This window comes from Camelina sativa, chromosome 4, assembly GCF_000633955.1.
Source record: "Camelina sativa cultivar DH55 chromosome 4, Cs, whole genome shotgun sequence".
NCBI classification, from domain to species: domain Eukaryota; kingdom Viridiplantae; phylum Streptophyta; class Magnoliopsida; order Brassicales; family Brassicaceae; genus Camelina; species Camelina sativa.
In genome coordinates this window covers 16655095-16675020 of record NC_025688.1, presented here as the reverse complement: position 1 = coordinate 16675020, position 19926 = coordinate 16655095, and the positions used below count along the sequence as shown (strand labels likewise).

At 32.2% G+C, this 19926-nt stretch overlaps 4 protein-coding genes across 4 annotated transcripts; 2 read left to right on the top strand and 2 right to left on the bottom strand.

Annotated features, from left to right (window-relative positions):
• LOC104780795 (uncharacterized protein At3g49720) lies at positions 4–2214 on the top strand. Its single transcript, XM_010505334.2, has 7 exons — positions 4–160; positions 587–747; positions 841–880; positions 974–1012; positions 1146–1520; positions 1607–1662; positions 1873–2214. The coding sequence occupies exons 2-7, from the start codon at positions 625–627 to the stop codon at positions 2023–2025; spliced, it is 786 nt and encodes a 261-aa protein (XP_010503636.1). The 5' UTR covers positions 4–160; positions 587–624; the 3' UTR covers positions 2026–2214.
• On the bottom strand, positions 2210–4498 carry LOC104780796 (pentatricopeptide repeat-containing protein At3g49710-like). The gene has a single exon (XM_010505336.2). It carries the CDS (start codon positions 4382–4384, stop codon positions 2219–2221), a length of 2166 nt encoding a protein of 721 aa, XP_010503638.1. The 5' UTR covers positions 4385–4498; the 3' UTR covers positions 2210–2218.
• On the top strand, positions 8515–10644 carry LOC104780793 (1-aminocyclopropane-1-carboxylate synthase 9-like). The gene is made up of 4 exons (XM_010505333.1): positions 8515–8785; positions 8878–9009; positions 9102–9262; positions 9360–10644. The coding sequence occupies exons 1-4, from the start codon at positions 8639–8641 to the stop codon at positions 10330–10332; spliced, it is 1413 nt and encodes a 470-aa protein (XP_010503635.1). The 5' UTR covers positions 8515–8638; the 3' UTR covers positions 10333–10644.
• On the bottom strand, positions 17597–19008 carry LOC104780792 (transcription factor RAX3-like). Its single transcript, XM_010505332.1, has 3 exons — positions 18757–19008; positions 18483–18612; positions 17597–18358 (listed from the first exon to the last, which is right to left on the bottom strand). Exons 1-3 carry the CDS (start codon positions 18890–18892, stop codon positions 17692–17694), a joined length of 933 nt encoding a protein of 310 aa, XP_010503634.1. The 5' UTR covers positions 18893–19008; the 3' UTR covers positions 17597–17691.

Here is a 19926-nt window from a genome sequence, read left to right as displayed (position 1 = left end):
TGGGGCAGTGATGTGATAAAAATTAACACTTCGAAGTCCCTTCTTCTTCTCTCCCTTTTAGTAAATTCATTCTAGTGAGGTGAAGCTCTCTCTTACAAAAAAAGTGCTCATTTTCTCGGATCTCAGATCTTAGATCCAAACCCTTTCCATTGATCCAAAGGTAGATTTTGATTTCTTCCTTCTTCTCGATTTGGGTTTCCCTTTTTGCGAGCTGGATCTATCTGTTGAAAATTTATGAATTGGGTAAGATGTTGCTAAATTGGGTTAACGAAAACGTAGCTAAAATTTCATGGTGGGATCTGAATAGGTTTCAGGTTTTATGTGTGTTTTGTTTGTTTCCAATGGATCTGTGTTCTACGTTGATGGGTTATGTATGTGGGAGAAATTAATTTGATTGCTTTATTCTTATTCCATGTGGTGAGTGTGAGTGTTAGCTGTGTTGATTCAAAATCGATTTGTTTCATAGTGAAATGGCAAAGAGCGTTGTTCTGCTTTGTGTTCTCTGTCTGGATGTTCAGTTCAATATAAAGGATATTGATTGATCCAATTTAGTGGGTGTTGTTGTTGCGTTTTTTTGTTTTTGTAGATCTATTTATTAGCTTGAGCTTGTTGGGATCTTTAGTCATGGCGAGACGGCAAGTAGGTTCAACAAGACGTGTAGGAGATGGTGGAAGCTTCCCTTTTGCTGGAGCTTTGCACTCAAAGTCTCGATCTTCTCCACTATTATCTATTTGCCTTGCCCTTGTGGTATGGTTTTTTTTCTTGCCCTTTTGCTGGATATCAATGTTTTATATATGGTTCTAACTATAAATTGTTGTTTTGTGTGTTTTCAATTTCTAGGGGGCTTGCCTTCTCATTGGTTATGCTTACAGTGGTCCAGGTATGTATATGATCATCTTAGTATTGTATACTATGTCTTTTTGCACTATGTACAGCTGCTCTATTAACGAATTCATATTTTACTCCATCACAGGTATCTTTAAAAGTATCAAAGAAGTCAGCAAAGTTACTGGTAATCCTTATTTCTCATTGTTCACTTCATGTGCTTAAGTTAATGCCTTCATTCGCAATTGCAGTTTAACCTGTTCAAATGCTTGACTCTCGGGTTTGACATTTTTTTGTTGCAATTGTTTATGAATTCGCAGGTGACTATTCTTGCACAGCAGAAGTCCAAAGAGCCATTCCTGTTCTTAAGAAGGCTTATGGAGATGGCATGCGCAAAGTCTTGCATGTGGGTCCTGACACATGCTCAGTGGTTTCCAGTTTATTGAAAGAAGAAGAGACTGAAGCCTGGGGTGTTGAACCATATGACATCGAGGATGCAGATTCGCACTGCAAGAGTTTTGTGAGCAAAGGTCTTGTACGTGTGGCTGATATCAAGTTCCCTCTGCCTTACCGGGCAAAGTCTTTCTCTCTTGTCATCGTGTCAGATGCTCTGGATTATCTCTCACCCAAGTACCTGAACAAGACTGTGCCTGAACTCGCAAGGGTAGCTTCAGATGGTGTTGTTCTTTTTGCAGGTAAACTAACATAAAACTTGGTAAAAGGTGTTGATAACAAAAGTATATGTTTTTGGTTTCTAACTCTTAAAATTCAATTGTTCTAGGTCTCCCTGGTCAGCAGAGAGCTAAAGTTGCTGAATTGTCTAAATTTGGCCGACCCGTAAGTTTACTATACCCTGTTTTTCTGAGTCCTGATGACTAGATTAAACCATCCTTCCTGTTATTGTTTAGTGGCATTAGCGTACTACTACTATGTAATTAGTCATTAGCACCTTTTCATGATTCAAACATTGACATTTTACCTATCTTTCTTTAAGACAGAGACTATAAGTACAAGACCTAATACTAACACTCTTATTATTGTTGGCAGGCTAAAATGCGTAGCGCATCGTGGTGGAACCGCTTTTTCGTCCAGACAAACCTAGAAGAAAACGAAGCACCAAGCAAGAAGTTTGAACAGGCTGTTTCCAAAGGATTATACAAACCAGCCTGCCAAGTCTTCCACCTCAAGCCATTACATTAACCAGTAGCCTCCAAAGCCTACTGGTCCACACTAAAGGATATTCACACATCACACGTAGAGCCGCACCCAAAAACGAATAGTGTAATCGATATTCTCCTTGTATTTTGTAACATGTCAGTTTTTTTCTACTTATTGTTTGTATCCGTCAACACAAATTTTCCTATTCAATTAAATCATAATTATTATCAATTTATCACCAGTAATCTCCACATGAACACTTGCCGTCTTTGAAGCAATGAAACCTAAGGTTATCTCTTACAATGATCTCTCTACCTGCAACTGCAGACATAAACTTGATTGCATTGTGACAATCCCCACATATTCTCAAATTCTTCACCACAACTAATTCCTCTCCATCTCTTGTCGACATCAACCCAAAAGCCACAGCTAGCTTCTCGCTGTGATGTCCTAACCGCATCTCTTCTTCGCCTTCGCCTGCATCATCCTCCTTCACCATTGCCCATTTCTTATCCATCACATACCCAATTTTCTTCATCTTCTTCATCATCTCCTCTAGATACTCATTCACTTCCCGTATCATCGGATGAGACCAATCTTCTGCCACAAACACATGCTTCTTCTTCTTCACTTCAATCCAACTACATCCCGGCTTCTTCCTTATCCTTTTCCCCCTCATTGATTTCCTCACAGAGGCCATCTCTTCCCATTTCCCTGCATCTGCATACATGTTTGCTAGCATCACATACGGTGTGGCAGCTAATGGTTGCATCACCATAAGCTCATTAGCTGCTCTCTCTGCAAGAGCCATGTTTTTGTGTTTTCTACAAGCACCGAGCAACGCGGCCCAAGCAACAGAGCCTGGCTTATACGGCATTGCATCAATGAATCTCTCAGCCTCTTCTAGCTTCCCTGCTCTGCCTAAAAGATCAATCATACAAGAATAGTGCTCAGCCTCTGGTTCGATCTTGAATGTCTCCTTCATGGTGTTAAAGTACTTCTGACCCTCCTCGACTTTACCACAGTGTGCACAAGCAGAAAGAACAGCTACAAAGGTTATATTGTTAGGTGCAATACCCGAGTCCAGCATCTGTTGGTATAAAAGCAAAGCTTCTGTTCCATGTCCGTGCTGCGCATAACCTTTAATCATACAATTGTAAGACACGGCATTAAGTTCCATCATTCGATCAAATACACGCCTTGCATCTTGCAGGTTTCCACTTTTGTAATACAATGAAATCAATGCGTTGTGCACAGAGATTCTATTCGAAGGGATGTGAGATTTGATAGCCAAGCCATGAATCTGCTTTCCCTGAGAAGGAGAGGAGAGATTTGAGCAAGCGCTGGTGACACAGACAAAACTGCAATCATCAGGTCTGTGTCCAATACGTTGCATCTGTCTAAAACTCTTCACAGCTTCTTCAGAGAGTTCCTCGTTCATTGAATATCCAGAAATCATCGTATTCCAAAGAACCAAATCCGGCGATAGGATCTCTTGAAACACCTTCTCACATTCAGACATACCGTCACGACCCCCACATTTCGAGTAGAAATCGATCAAACCACTTCCCACGTGTGAATTCTGGTGAAACCCTGCCTTGATCAGCTTACCATGGAACTGACGTCCACCTATCAAACAATCCAAGCTCGTGAGAGCATTTAAAACACTAGCCAATGTAAACATATCGATCTTGAACCCTTTAAAGATCATTTCTTTATACAAAGCTAAGGCCTTTGCTCCTTCCTTGTGCTGCCCGTAAGCCACAATCATCGAGTTCCACGAAACTTCATCTCTTAATTCATCCATCCCACAGAACACCGACACGGCCTCTTTCAAAATCCCGCCTTTACTGTAATACGTAACAAAGGCGTTATTCACAGAAGAGTAAGAATCAAACCCTCCGGAGACAGCGAAACAATGAAGCTGCTTTATCAATTCAACACGGCCACAGCAAGCTGCTATCAACCCTGATAACGTAAACCCATCAACCTCAAATCCCAATTCTCTCATTCTCATAAACAGAACCATCGCTGCAACAGTTTCTCTAGCATCAGCGTAACCCGAGATGAGGGTATTGTAAGAAACAGTGTCCGGTTTCGGAATTTCGTCGAACAACTGACGTGCAATATGGATTTTGGAATCTTTCGCGTAAGCTTTGACGATTACATTGTAAGAGAAGACATTGGGTTCTTCCGTGGAGTCGAACGCGGCTCTTGCGTAGGAAAGACAACCACACTTGGAGTAAAGATTCACGAAGTGGTTTGAGAGGTAAGTGGAAGAACCCACGATGGACTTCACGTAGAGCGCGTGAAGTGATTTCCCAGTGAAGAGATCTCTCTCCGCTACAGATTTTAGTAGAAGGTCTCGAAAAGATTTGAACTTCCATGGCGTCTGGTTCATCTAATAGTTACTACTACAAGTGATTCTCAGAGATTGTATGTAGTAATCACTAATCACTCGGTTTCTACTTTCTCGCATTTGCAGTTCAAATTTTTTGGGTTTACATTTAAAGGGTGGTCCCTTTACATTTATTCACCTTTTAACATTTAACCAATCAAAATCTATAATCTAATAGAACAAATACAATATCTATTTTTTAAATATTATCTATATAAAAAAACTAATAATATACTATCGAATTTTTATTTTACAAGATTATACGGTGGGTTTGAGTTTATAAAAAAATTAAGGTTTATATTTGACAATCAAAAAAAGTTTATATGTGGATTTAAGTTTATAAATGAGAATTAGAGTTAGATTTTATAACCAAAATAGATATATGACGGATTGGATTTATAAAAGTGGAGTAGGATTTAGATTTTACAATTAACGAGATTATGTGTCAGTTTAAATTTATAAAGAAAAATTAGGGTTTAAATTTTACAATTTTAAACGTGATTATATGTTGCTTAAATGAAGAATAAAATTTAGATGTTATAATTAAACAAAGTTATTTATCTGTTTGGGTTTATAAATGATAATTAAGATTTAGATTTTATAACTAAATGAGATTTTATGTCGGTTTGTTCAACTAAATTAATATTTTTATTATGATTTTTTTAATATGCTTCATTTGTTTAATTTATGTTTAAATGTAATATGACATGGTGCAATATTGCAATTCCATTAGCTGATAAAACAAGAGGGGGTAACGGTTCACCACTGGGTGATAAACCTAAATATTAGTCGTTCTGTTTTCAGAAGAAGAGAATTAAACAAAGTCATAGTTTAGTTTCGGCTCTTAGTCTTTTCAGTTTAAAGCATATATTTTATAGATTCATTTACTTTTCTTATTTTTTGTTATTACTATTTTGCACATCAATTTCGTTTTTTTTTCTAGGGTAAATTTAGAAAATATCCTCTTTTTATTTAGATTTTTGCAAATACCTTTTTTATTATTATTTTTAAAACAATTTTTAAATACGTAAAATTAATAATATAATCTTTTTCAGCCCCGACGCTGACCCAATGTAAGCACCATGTCCAATCCAAATTCATTTTTTTTTGTTTATATTTTTACCCTAATTATTTAATAAATCTGAATTGAATTAATAAAACTATTTAGATTTTAACCTAAACTTAAACATGTTGTTACCTTCTTCTTTTTTGGCAACTCATCATTGCTTTTCCAGTTCTCTTTAAAATCTAGTAAGTAATTCCAATATCCAGTGAGTAAAAATTTTATTTTTCTCCTAACAATGTCTTATTTTTCCTAGTATTTTTTTTTCTATAAAATCAGTTATATCAATCGATGAGTTACGATAGAAGGATTGGCTAAAAATAAATTGTGACGATGATGCAAAAGAACTATCGCATCGGATGTAGACGATGTGTAAGTCAACCCTGATTTTACTTAAACAGTAATAATTAACCAAAAAACTATATTTTAAATACCAAAACAATTTATTGGTAGTAATTAAATATTTAATTTTTACAAAGTTGTTATATAATTAACAATTTTAGAAATTTATGATCCTAAATATTTTTTAGAAAATAATAATGAATAACAACATTATACCGATATTAATTCATGTGTTATTATCATGGTATAGATTTTAATGATTTATTATTAGTAAAAACTAAAAACACATTAAATAGTTTAATTTGTAAGTTTTTGTAAATGAGAATCATTTAATTGAGGCAAAATTTGGTGAAATGTTGTGTTGAAAAATGGGCTTGGAGCGTTGATTATTTTTCTTTATATAAAATGAAATATATTAAGCGATAGACTTTCTAATATATTTATGTAGATATTATCTTGTATTTTTAAATATATAAAATCAATAAAACATATTTGTGTTAATATATATATATATATATATATATATATTACTATAATAATTATTCTTTCGAATTTTGTTTATTATTTATTTTTTAAATTCGATTTTAGTGTTGATTACTAAAAATGTATGTTTAAATTTAAATATGTAAAAAACTGTTATTTTAAATATAAAAGTTTTAATTTTTATTAAAAATAGAAAATGAAGTATTTTTCAAGGTATAACTCAAAAACATATACTTTTCAAAATGACTCTTTTTCTATATGTGGATTTATTCTGAATAAGAACAACTGGACAACAAAATCACTCTATATGTGGGATTACCCTTTTCTTTTTTTAATAACATCCATCCACAATCTATGTCTTAAATCTCCAGTATGCTATTTTGTTTTCAAAATATTGGTTTTATCTGAACTATGATGACAAAGATATATACATTCTGACTTGATTGAACGAGGAAAATTTTATTGAAAAAAAGACTCAAATCAAATCTACTTTTTATGTATGCGGATTCATTCAGAATAAATCCACATAACTCTCAAATGATTTTCTAGTTAATTATGATGCAGAATTATTTCCATGCACTGTCCTTAATGAGGGATATTTCCATGCACTGTCGTTAATAATGGTTTTATTCAACTCATTAACATTTTCAGAATTTGCCCTAATAGATTTATAATCATAATCATAATCATAATCATATAATTTATTGGAGGTGTTTTTGAGTTCATTGAAAGAACTAAGAAAAGACAACTCATTCATTGGGTTTATCTTGTTATGTCATCGTTAAATCAACAACAACACTAATAGTAATTGATCCAAATTTTGCAAACCTAATCAAAAACTAACTAAACAAATAGAGAACATCTATATCTCTTCTTCTTCGATCACCTTAACCATAATGACTTTATCAACTCTGATTAAAAAATAGAATATATTTTATTCGTCTAAATCATCACATTAAAAAGATGGCTGCCAACATATTTTGTACAAAAAATTCTTAAATTGATATTAAGGATGTATTAAACTTTTAAAGAGATTTTGAGGCTAAATTTTATATGTTTTCTGTATATCATACTAATAAAGAATATTCAAGATCTTTAATCTGACTTTCTTGTTATGTTATTGTTTTATAGTTTGATTAATAATTGTATAATTATATGGAGCGGATTCCTTTTTTTATGGTTTACGTTTTCTTCGGCAAGGTAGCCAATTTTTCAAAATATCCAAACTCGATCTTCTTGATATTTTTTCCAACAATTAATTTAGATTACGTATTTTATCCATAAAAAGTTGTTTAGAGATTACGAATACATATATACATTTATATATTTAATAATGTGTAATTCATGTATTTTTGGTGAGTGGAAATTAAAGCATCTGTAAAACAAAACTAAAGTCATGGTCTTTTGGGTTTAGTCCCATATCTGTTCTTTTTTTCTTGTTTTTGGTCAAATTTCCCCCACTAATTAAAACCGTTTATTGAACTCGAGCTTAATTAAGTATACGACCATACCATAGTAACAATTATAAACATTTCAGATTATATTTCAGATGATCCCCGAAATACAAGGTGAAAGTACCCCCAACACATTATCATGACATTCGATCTAAAAATAGTTTTTGTATTGTTTTGGTCGCTAATTCACTATCATGCAGTATGGGCGGTGACAGAAAACGCGTTTTATGGAAACATTATTTTTATTTGACTAAGTGTAAAGCTTCACCAATCATTATTGTAGACTTTATAGTTGTTATTTTATCTCATGTGTTTGTGTAATATAAAAATTTCATAGTAATATTATTAAACTTCCTCCGAAATTTTAGAACATTTTAGTCCAGTTCTATGTATTAGCTATGCCATTTCACACAAACTATTTTTAAAATGAAATGATTGAATTTAACTTTATATATATAGACGTAGACATAAAGATATGTTTAGATTTGTATAAGATTAGCAGAATATATAAGAGTATATGTAATTAGGTATAGAACTAAAACAGCAAATCGACACTTTCAATAATAGTATGTTGAATATTCTTTACTACCAAATCTTTGATTTTTTTAAGTTCATGAAAACAATAAATGATAACTGATAAATTATTAGTTACGTCAAGTGAAAAACGGAAGTTGTCTCTCCCACATGTACATGACGAGACAATTAAACTAACTTGTTCAAAGGAAACAAAAAAAAAAAGTATATATACCTCCCACAAACCTCAAGCAACTACACTCCACATCTCACTTTTCACCAACTAACTAAATCCTAATTAATATAACATATCTCTCACAAGACCGTTCTCTCGTCCTTCATTACCATCTTTCATATCAAACCAAACATTCTCTAATTAGTTTTCATTCTTCTATCAAGAAAATGAAACAACTGTCGACAAAGGTGACAAGCAATGCTCATGGACAAGACTCTTCCTACTTCTTGGGATGGGAAGAATACGAGAAGAACCCTTACGACGAAATCAAGAACCCTAATGGGATTATTCAAATGGGTCTTGCGGAAAACCAGGTAACTATAACTTCGTGTCTTTGACCGATATCGACAAATCTTTGTTGTATTTATTTTTGTTACTTAATCTATATGATATTTTTTGTATGCAGCTATGTTTTGATCTCATAGAGACATGGTTAGCTAGGAATCCGGACGCAGCGGGACTGAAGAAGGACGGCCAATCCATTTTCAAAGAGCTTGCTCTCTTCCAAGACTATCATGGCCTACCCGAATTCAAGAAAGTAAGTAAATGATGTTTTTCTCTTGAACTTATCAATAATAAAAAATATGTAACTTAAGACACGAGTAGCTTAATAGTGTCTTTTGTCTGTAGGCTTTGGCAGAGTTTATGGAGGAAATAAGAGGAAATAGAGTAAGATTTGATCCAAGCAAGATTGTCCTAGCTGCTGGTTCAACCTCTGCTAACGAAACTCTAATGTTTTGTCTCGCGGAACCCGGCGATGCTTTCCTCTTACCCACTCCTTACTATCCAGGGTAATTTTTACACCCTAATTAATTAAGTTAAAGATATTCACTTTCTTATTTCCCAAGAAACATGAGCTGACAGTATTTTATTCGCTTATGTATACAGATTCGATAGAGATTTGAAATGGAGAACGGGGGCAGAGATCGTACCTATTCATTGCTCAAGCTCTAATGGGTTCCAAATAAAGGAGTCAGCTCTCCAACAAGCTTATCAACAAGCTCAAAAGCTTGATCTTAAGGTCAAAGGAGTTCTGGTTACAAACCCGTCTAACCCTCTTGGCACTATGTTGACCAGAAGAGAAATTAACCTTCTCGTTGACTTCATTTCTTCCAAAAACATTCATCTCATAAGCGACGAGATCTATTCAGGTACCGTTTTTGGGTTTGAACAGTTTGTTAGTGTCATGGATGTCTTAAAAGACAAGAACCTTGAGAACAGCGAAGTCGCCAAACGAGTTCATGTTGTTTATAGTCTTTCCAAAGATCTCGGTTTACCGGGTTTTCGTGTTGGTGCAATCTACTCCAACGACGAAATGGTTGTTTCCGCTGCAACAAAAATGTCAAGTTTCGGCCTCGTGTCGTCTCAAACACAGTACCTTCTCTCTGCATTGCTTTCAGACAAGAAGTTCACAAGTAAATACCTCGACGAAAACAAGAAAAGACTCAAGATTCGTCAGAAGCAACTCGTCTCCGGTCTAGAAGCTGCAGGGGTTACTTGTCTTAAAAGCAACGCTGGTTTGTTCTGTTGGGTTGACATGAGACATCTCTTGGACACAAACACATTCGAAGCAGAGCTTGAGCTCTGGAAGAAGATCGTATATGAAGTCAAGCTAAATATTTCACCCGGTTCATCGTGCCATTGTACTGAACCGGGTTGGTTTAGGGTTTGTTTCGCCAACATGAGTGAAGATACACTCGATTTGGCGATGAAGAGGCTCAAAGAGTACGTAGAGTCAACAGATAGTAGAAGAATGATATCTAAAAGCAGCCATGAAAGGATCAAGAGTTTGAGGAAGAGGACTGTCTCTAACTGGGTTTTCCGGGTTTCATGGACCGACCGTGTACCTGATGAGCGATGAAACTAAATTCATCTTCCCAAGTTAAGACAAAGCAAATCTTCCTATACCAACTCATTTTAAAAAATATAATTCGTTTTTTAATATTGGGAAAATGTATATTACATTATATACATTTTCTTGAATATTATTCACTATATTTTTTTTTTTTTAATATCACTATATTATATTCATTTCTTTATACTATATATGTTTGGCTGAGAATTTGTAAGCCAGTTTTTTATTTGGATGTAAGTTGTACTATCATTAAGTGCACTTGATCCAAATTTATTTGTAATGGCTATTTATATATCTATCTCTTGTAATGTCAATAAAAGCTACGTGTTTATCCATGAAAATGTTAATAGATATGTCCATTTTCTAAATTAATTGTTTACATGTAATACTGTAGTTCATAAATTTTGATATCTCTTGTAGTGTACAAATATCAACCATGTACGTATATATATATAACACACACATTAATTTTATAATTTGTAACGTGTAATAGGTTCTCCTGTGACTCAAATGATCGTTAAGTAACAGAAACTAGTTAAATTGCAACGGAGAAAACCAATAGAATACATAGTCAAAGACTCAGTCCTAGGCCAACTTAGTTTACTTTAATGGAACAAAATATATAGGAAAGCAGTTCGGAGTAACATATAGAGTACAGAGTACTCCTAAATCTGGCTTCTAAGTTTTTTAAAACAATCAAAACACATGAAAGTTAATTTCGATTTGTTCAAAATTTCTTTTTGAGTCAACTTCTCGTTTTTCACTTATCAGCAATAACAGTACTTTATCAATATATTATGAATCAAGTAACTCTTTATTTAAAGTATAGTCGATCATTTATCAATTTATCATATACCGGTCAAAGATTATGATGCTTTTTTTCGTAGACATGATATTGTCAAACTAAATTATTCCAAAAACTACATGTGCTTTGTAACCTTTTTGTTGGTACTGCTACGAACGAAATAATCGAACTCATACTACGTAGATTTAATAAAATATCGTTCATCAACTTTTTTCTTAATAAAAAAATAAGAGAAATAAAATCTAACAAGATATCCAGTATGACGATTTTGTTCCCTTCTGTATCAAAACCGGAGAAATCGGCCGTTAAAGACATATAATGATCCTTACATGTGAGATCATTATATTGGTCGTTGGGTTGTACAACATAAGGTACTTTCCAATTACAGAGATAATATAGACACGTAATATTGATTTTGAGAATTTTGGTTGATATTCTTATGATCTGAGAATTTCTAATCAATGATGTTATTGATTGCATACGACCCATCCAGAACTTGGTCTTACTAAAGAAAATACTAAATTTCGAGATTTGTGATGTGGTCTCGATATGATTCAGATCACAGATATCTATAAGAACAAGCAATCTGGTCGGTTGGTTTTATAACGCTAGATCGAAATCGTAGATTCACATATTTTAGTTGGGGAATGATCCCTTGTCATTGTTTGACATTTGTTCAAAATAAAACAAATTCTTAATTATACATTTTAAGCTTTAGTTAATGTAAAGTTATTTTTTCAAAAACACATTAACATGTTAAGTTTGAACGAAGAGTGCAGTCAGGTGGGTTTCACGAGCCTAGGCCATAACTTGCACATGCCACCCCATGACATATGAAAGTACAATAGAAAAATATATAAATATCTAGTCTTCTTAATGTATGCATGAACCATAAACTAATAAAATTGGGCCACAAAAGCCTTGTATTAGTAATCAGCTTTCGATTAATTTTAAAGACGGATACATATATTGCGACCAAAACTGGTGGGTGTAACGAGAAAAGTTTTTGGAGGCCTTTCAAAATGAACCCAGAAAACAAAACCAAAGCTTAGAGCTCTTATGCTAAGGTTATGAAAATCATGCATGGCCAATACATAATATAGAGAGGGGTGAACCAATTGTGAGGTTTCCATATGGAACCAAGTAAGTAGTAATGTAGTATACTAGTTTATAGTTACGACACATACATGGTTTGCTCTATAATTTCATAACGAAGAAGTTTTCCATAAAATATGATTACCATGTAAACTGGATTATATCTGTTTGCTGCCATAAGCTAGCTGAGCAGATGGCAAGAAATCGTCAAACACTAAAACAATTCGATTATTCCATTTACACTATCCTCTTTTAACTAACATAAAATTCCGTTCCCACAGTAAAGTATTCCAATATTTTCTCTAAGAAACAGATTTATTTTTTCTCTTTTTGACGTCCAGAGATTTCTTTCTTTTTAAGAAAAAGACATTTTTTCTAAGCAAAAAACTTTGGAAAATAGAATTAATTAACGTGCTAGTGAGTGTCGACATCGGGTGGATTATTAAATCAAAATTAATTATGTTGTAAGAAAATCCTTTTGATTAGTTTTATTTGACAAAGTCCTTTAATTGTATTTAAGCATGCAAGCAAATAACTTTCGTTTTTTATTTGTCGCCCAGCATATGTCGCCGAGCCAATCAAGGTTTTATATGGCTTTGTTTACATATACGTCGAGGGATTTTTGACAGAATGTATAAATTAGTAATCTATTACTTAAGGGTTATTTTATCTAATCCACTTAGTTTTATACTAATATAGATTTCGTTCCTATATTCTTGAATTTTTGTTTCTTGATTTCTTCTTCTCCGTTATTATTCTCTTTTCTTTCTTTTCTTTTTGCTTTATAGCTTGACCCAATACGGAGATAACGATATATATTATATAAAAGATTCGGCAATGTTGGAACTTTTGGATTTGTTTTTGTTAAAGTGGAATTTTTGGATCTTATGAATAAAATGAATTAATAATAAGGTTATAAATTATAGAACATGCAATATATAAAGTGTAATTTTTTGTTACTTTTCTTTTGGTGTGTATAATACACTTTCATTTTTTATTTAGACTATTAAAGTTATTAAAAAAACTGTTGTCTTATAGCAGTCATTTTTTTTCTTTCAAATTATAATTAAAAAAAATTAGAAGCCGATGTAGGATTAAAAATTATTCAATTTTCTCCTCTTTTTTTTCCAACTTCAAATGTCCAACAAAGAGAAAACAACCAGCTTGAAAAAAAAAACAGTAACCAAAGTGAAGAAGATAAAGAAAGAACTCTCTTCTTTAATATATCTGTTTTAGTTATTTGGAAAGATTACTTGTATTTTAAATTTTGTTGACATACACATGATAATATGATATACGTACATTTTCATGCATTTTACGTAGCTAGCTCTGGAAAATGTTCAAATTTGTGTTACGGTAAACTTTCTTTTTATGATGACCTTTCTTTGAAAATAATTTAGTCTTTATGGTAGGTAAAACATGATTCAAAGAATACATATACATATATATATATATATAAATATATAAAGTGTGTGTGTGAATTGTGTAATATCACTACAAAAAAAGGTGTATTACATCAATTAAATTATATCACAAACTAAATGATACTAATTTAAATTACTTATTGATAACTGATACAAAATATCTAATTTAACATCAGTTAGGATAATTGATATTAATATTAATTTCTTTGACATCAATTCATCAAAACTGATGCAAATTTATATTAGTTTGTATCACTTTCAAAATATTGATACAAATATATATATTCCCATCACATGAATAATTGATGTATTAACTAATTTTTACTAACATCACTTATAATATTTTTTTTAAATTACATCAATAAAAAATGATGCTGATAAAATTTATATAAATTACGCCAAAGTTAATTATGCGATTTAGTTTCGACTGTTAAAACTGATGTATTTTTTACCCTTAATTTGCCTCATTTAAAATGGTTGACACTAATAAAACCAACTTTACTTTATTAAAAAAAAGAAAATATTAAAAGAATAATGTTTGCATCGATTTTTCAGTAAATGATAGAATATATATCCAATAAACTGAGCGGTAGTAAATTTTTATTGGGCGAGAGATTTTTAGCAAACAAATAATTGTTATTTACTAGTTTCCTTAGTTAACCGAAATTTATGGCAAGAAAAAATCTTTTTGATCAATATCTAGCAGTTACAATATCTTCCAATTTAATATTTTTGTTACAATATCTAACATTTACAATATCTCCTAATTAATAAAACCTACTACGAAAACCAAACCTTATAAAAAACTTCTCCTCATCTTCTATGTCAGTCATATACTTATGTGAAATCAGATTTCTTTGTGAGTCCAGCTTTCTCTGAATAAACTCCATTTTTCCGGTGAGGATGTTGAACCTCTCGGTTAAAAAACACTCCTGTTGGCATCTCAAAGATTTTTATTTTTAAAATGTGATGATGACGTAGTATTCTTCTACTTGTGTCTTACGGAGGAGACATGTGCTTCTGGCGAAGATTGGGAGTGAATCCAACCGGAACTTTTTTCCTCCACGGCAGTCGCCGGTGCAGCAAACGAGAAATCTGTTTTCTTGGCGGATGGTTGTTTTGGTGAAGGAGAGTAATTAGGGACGGCAGTGGCTTGTTGAGAAGAGGGGGAGTTTCTTGACCGCAGAAGCAGTGGTTGTTATGACAAGGCTTCAGATTTTGGCCGCTTGAGTTTTCATAATATCTTTTATTATCCTATTCTCTATTTTTTTTTCTATTAAGTAATTTTGTTGTTTTGGTCAGCTATTATAATTTTAATTATTATTTTCGTAATTGTACATTTGTACTACAATTTCTTCAGTTATTTTATTTTTAGTTTTAAATATTTTTGTAAATGACTCAATTATCAAAATTATTAAAATTTAAATTAATTTTAACATCGATTTATGTAAATAAAATAATTATTAAAATCAAGTAATCAAACCAATAGAAATATATAAAATCAAATAATTATTAAAATTAGTTTTAATATCAATTATTTATAACTGATAAAAATATTTAACATCACTTATTATAACCGTAGCAAATATTTATGTTATTTATATTAATTGATGCAAAATTTAGATCACTTTTTGTAACTGATGCATGTTAACATCATTTAAGAAAAGCGATGTAAATATTTTGTATATTAACATCAGTTTGAAAAAATTGGTACAAATTATTTGCATCAATAAAAATGTAAATCATTTGTTAAAGTGATGCAAATTAAATCTGATACAAATATTTAAAATAAATGATGTTAAACAATTTTTTTTTGTAGTGTATGTCCATGCCTATGACACATTCTGCAGTCCACTGAACTAATGCAAATGGCTTACGTGCATGATTTTCATCACTAGGTCCCTTTTTCCCCAAATCACGATTAACAATATATAATTACATACATTAGGATAAGAACTTTTCCACGCGTCTAGAAATTACGACTCCACTGGAAGTACATATTTTAAAAATTTTGATAACAAATTTCAACTACATTCATATATACAAATAAAAAGCATATACTAATAAGATTTCTTATATTTGAATGTATCGACAATTTCATTATTTGGCAGTATGTAATGCAACACTAAAACAATATGAATATATGATATTTACTATTTAGGGACTTCATGGGTGCATGGGTTTATACAAATTATACGTATTAAATTAAAGGAGAATAATTGCATAATTATGTTTGTCATTTTGCTGTTTGAAGAGAATGTTTGGAACATCCAAATGACTTGTCTTTCGGAGACTAGTATCGTAATACTCTCTTTCTTATTTATAATTGATCTGTTTGTTTTTTTTTTTGTCTAACCATTGGGTCACAACTGACCGGCCCATTAGCCAAATTTCTATATTCGTAGAAACCGAAATTCGATCTCATGTGTGATAGTATCTTCTACAAATGGATTTACCTCATGCAACTGCGTTAAGATCATTTCACCATCTGTTTTTTTTTTGTAATACGATCTTTGAAAACGTCATTTAATTTCTATATCATCCCATTTGTCCTATACAAGGGAATATACGAAGATCAAACATAATATCTTCTTTTGTGTTGAACCGTGAAGTCTAGTCTACTCCTAGCTTCTAGGACTGAACGAATTGTTTGAGATCAACAAAAGATATATCTTCTCTTTTTAATTATTCTCTACGTATATGTATTTATACTTTTTTTGTTTTTTTTTTTTTTTTGGTAAAAGGTATATGTGTTTATACTGTTAACTTCTACATATAAACACAAGTTTTGGATGATTTTAAACAATAAACGGGAAAAATAAACTTGTGCATGTTTGAAAGAAATTTGGAATGTCTCTTAAATTAATGTCATGTTTTTTTCTACATAATATAGGCGAACTCAATTGTTGTTTACCGAAAATTACACTGGACAAATACAAGTTTTGGCACAATATATTTTCAAGCGACAGTGTCACTTTAGGACTTTCTCAAATTGATTTGATTTTTGAATAGGCAAACGTATGTGCCTAACTCGTAAGAGAAAACAGAATTTTCGTATGACATCATCATTTGATTTTGTGAGGAAACAAGAAACAGACTAGTGACTTGCTAGGAAGAGAGAGAGAGGTGATGTCTTTGAGAAGTTCAGAGTTGCACACATTCATTTATTTGGTAATCAAAACTTTTCTTTTTTGTCAAATGGTTAGGTATTCTTAACCTTATTAAATCCATATATATATATATATATTAACTCTTAATTTTTATTAACATCAATATGGTTTCCAGCTAAATGCTTTGCACAATCCGACATCCAGGTAATAACCCTAACGAATCCGAGGGGATCCTAATTATACAACAATTATTCGAAAAAGTAGGATGATCAACATACAATCAATGAATCCAACCACATACATGTGGATCGATCCGACCATATATATACGTGCCAAGAACCCAAAAGCATCATTTAAGAAAAAAAAATGTATTCCGTCTGTCTCTAATACATTTATGTTTTAGGATTTATTTTTGTCTCTCAAAGATTCATGTTGTAGAATAAAAAACTAAAACAATTATACTACTTTATGCTTTTTGACACATGTCATTTGTCTATTAGTTTATGGTTTCTCTATCCACCAAAAAGTAATTATAAATTAATTTACAAATAAAATTTAAAAAAAAAATTTAAGTGTGATAGTGTTGAAACATCAATCTATGTGAGACAAATGGAATATATAAATACACTTTGCCCAATATGTATTATCATTATATATATAGATGGAAAGTTGGAAACGTAACACGTGATGATCCCATATAACATGCACATTACAAAGTTCTTACTTTTTAAAAAATAACAATAACAAAATTTTGTCAAGTATGTGAATGCGATTACTTCGTTAGGATCTCTCTTGTAGGAGTTCTACATAGACATATCAATAAAAAGTTTTGAAAATAGATCGTTATTCCATATATATATATACTAATATACACGTACCCTATTACCCCAATTAATAATAATGACGTACGGTTCATGTTGAGAATAGTTAATTAACAAAATTGCTTCGAATCGGAATAAACAAGAGAGCTAATGTCCTCCCAACTAATGGTGCTTTGATCTGCCGAAGTACTTGTGGCGGCTCCTGAGAACAAGTCGATGGTTTCGGCTTGGAAATTCCCGAACCACTGATGATCAATAATTGTGTTAAGCAACGGAGAGTTTGCGTTGGTGGTCAATATCGAGTTCATGGGGAAACCCTCTCCTGATCCTAAGTGGTTATGATTAGGATCTAACAAGAGTTGAGAGAAGGAGAGATGATCAAAAGCGTTTGTCATCGAATCTTGATGATGATGATGAGGGTTTGCCCTCTCCAGTTCTTGATCTTCGATCTTGACCATGATCGCTGGCTTAATATCTTCTTGGTCGCAGAACGAGTTGGTTTGATTCATGACAAGAGTTGGTACATGAACGAGTTGATGATGTAGTGGCCATGTGAACATTGCTTGGTCTTGTCTCATCATGAAAGAAGTTTGAATTTGTTGTTGTTGTTGTTGTTGTTGTCTCTTCATCATCACCATCATCTCTTGCTGCGCCATACAAGCTTCTTGAAGCTCCTTGCGTTGTTTGCTGATAAGTTTCTTCTTAAGCCTTGTGTTCCAATAGTTTTTTATATCGTTATCTGTTCGTCCCGGCAATTGAGCAACGATTATAGACCACCTTTAAACATCATCACATAACTACGTAATTAAGAGTTTTCTCAAGATTTTCACCCAAAAAAAAAAAAAGAGTTTCCTCAAGATATTTTGACGATATATACATGAATAACGTATATGAATAGTACCTGCTACCAATGGTAAGATAAAGGCTACAAATGATGTATTCTTCTTCCTCAGAGAAGCCACCATGCTTGATGTTTGGTCTAAGATAGTTAAGCCACCTCAGCCTGCAACTCTTCCCACATCTCTTCAACCCTTAATTAAACCAACCAAGAAATGATTATATAAACAAAAAGCCTCTTTAATTTAATTATCAATTATTCTTTACTAAAGAGAGATAGATCAGAATCATCAAAGATACTACTATGAACTTAAAAATAGTTAGAAAAGTATTAATACCAATCTTGTGAGGCAAAGCGATCCAATTGCCTCCTGTGCCATTCTTTTCAATGTAGGATTTGAGCTTTGCATCTTCCTCAGGAGACCAAGGCCCTTTCTTCACGTTCGCTTTGTCACAGCATGGTGCTCTTCCCATTCTCCTTCTCCTAGTGAAGTCTTGTTCTTGATCTTGGTATTGTTCTTGATATCTGCCTTTGTTTATCCCTCTCTATGACAAAGATTATATATGTTGGTGGGTATGATGGTGCGTAAGCTATATAGGGAAAATATTATGTGAATGCAGAAAAGAAAAAAGGAGGCTATATAATAGCTGGAGGAGATGTCAAAAAGTCTTTGTAAGAAATTATGTCAAAAAGTAGGGAAGTTTTAATAAAATTAAAATAAAATTAAATTAAAAACCAAAAAGTAACTTTTGGGAATTTTTAATGTTATTATTGTAATCCAACAAAATTAAATACTTATACAATAGTGAGAAATGGCAGAAAAGATAAGGAAGACTATTGCACACGCAAGTCGTCAAAGAAATTTCTCTTCATTTCTTCCTAAATATATCGATACGTTCAAACTCAATTATTTTGTCTTTCAAATCATGAAAAACAGTTACATGGTTTTGACAGCATCTGCTTTAGGCCACATGTTATATTGTAGTTTTTTGGAGTAGTTATTAAAGAATTTCTCTTAGCAAGATGGTTATGTAGGCTCAAAATGCATTCAAGTTAGTGGGTTCGAACCCCAAATAGGCATTATTTTTATTTTATCTTTTGTTTTTAACTTTTAAAATTATATAATTTATAGTTCATAAATTTAGAAAACACTACGTATAAAAATTGCTTTAGGCCACTATTTTCACTACGTATAAAAATTGACAGCACTTTAGTCTTTACACTAAAGTTACTTATGATAAAGTAAATATATATATATACATTTTTTTTTTGGTCAAAATATATATACATTATGAGGGTCTTTTAACTACGTCTTTGCGGTTGAAAATGAAACGATGGGTACCAAAATTGGCTAGATCAACAAAATTCGTTATGGTAGGTCAACAAAATTGCCAAACCGAAGAAATTCTACCCCGTATCAGGTAAACTAATTTATCCTAGTTTAAAACAATAATAAAGAATACAGTTACTGTTTATAGATTATAGAGTACTTATCAAATTAGACTGT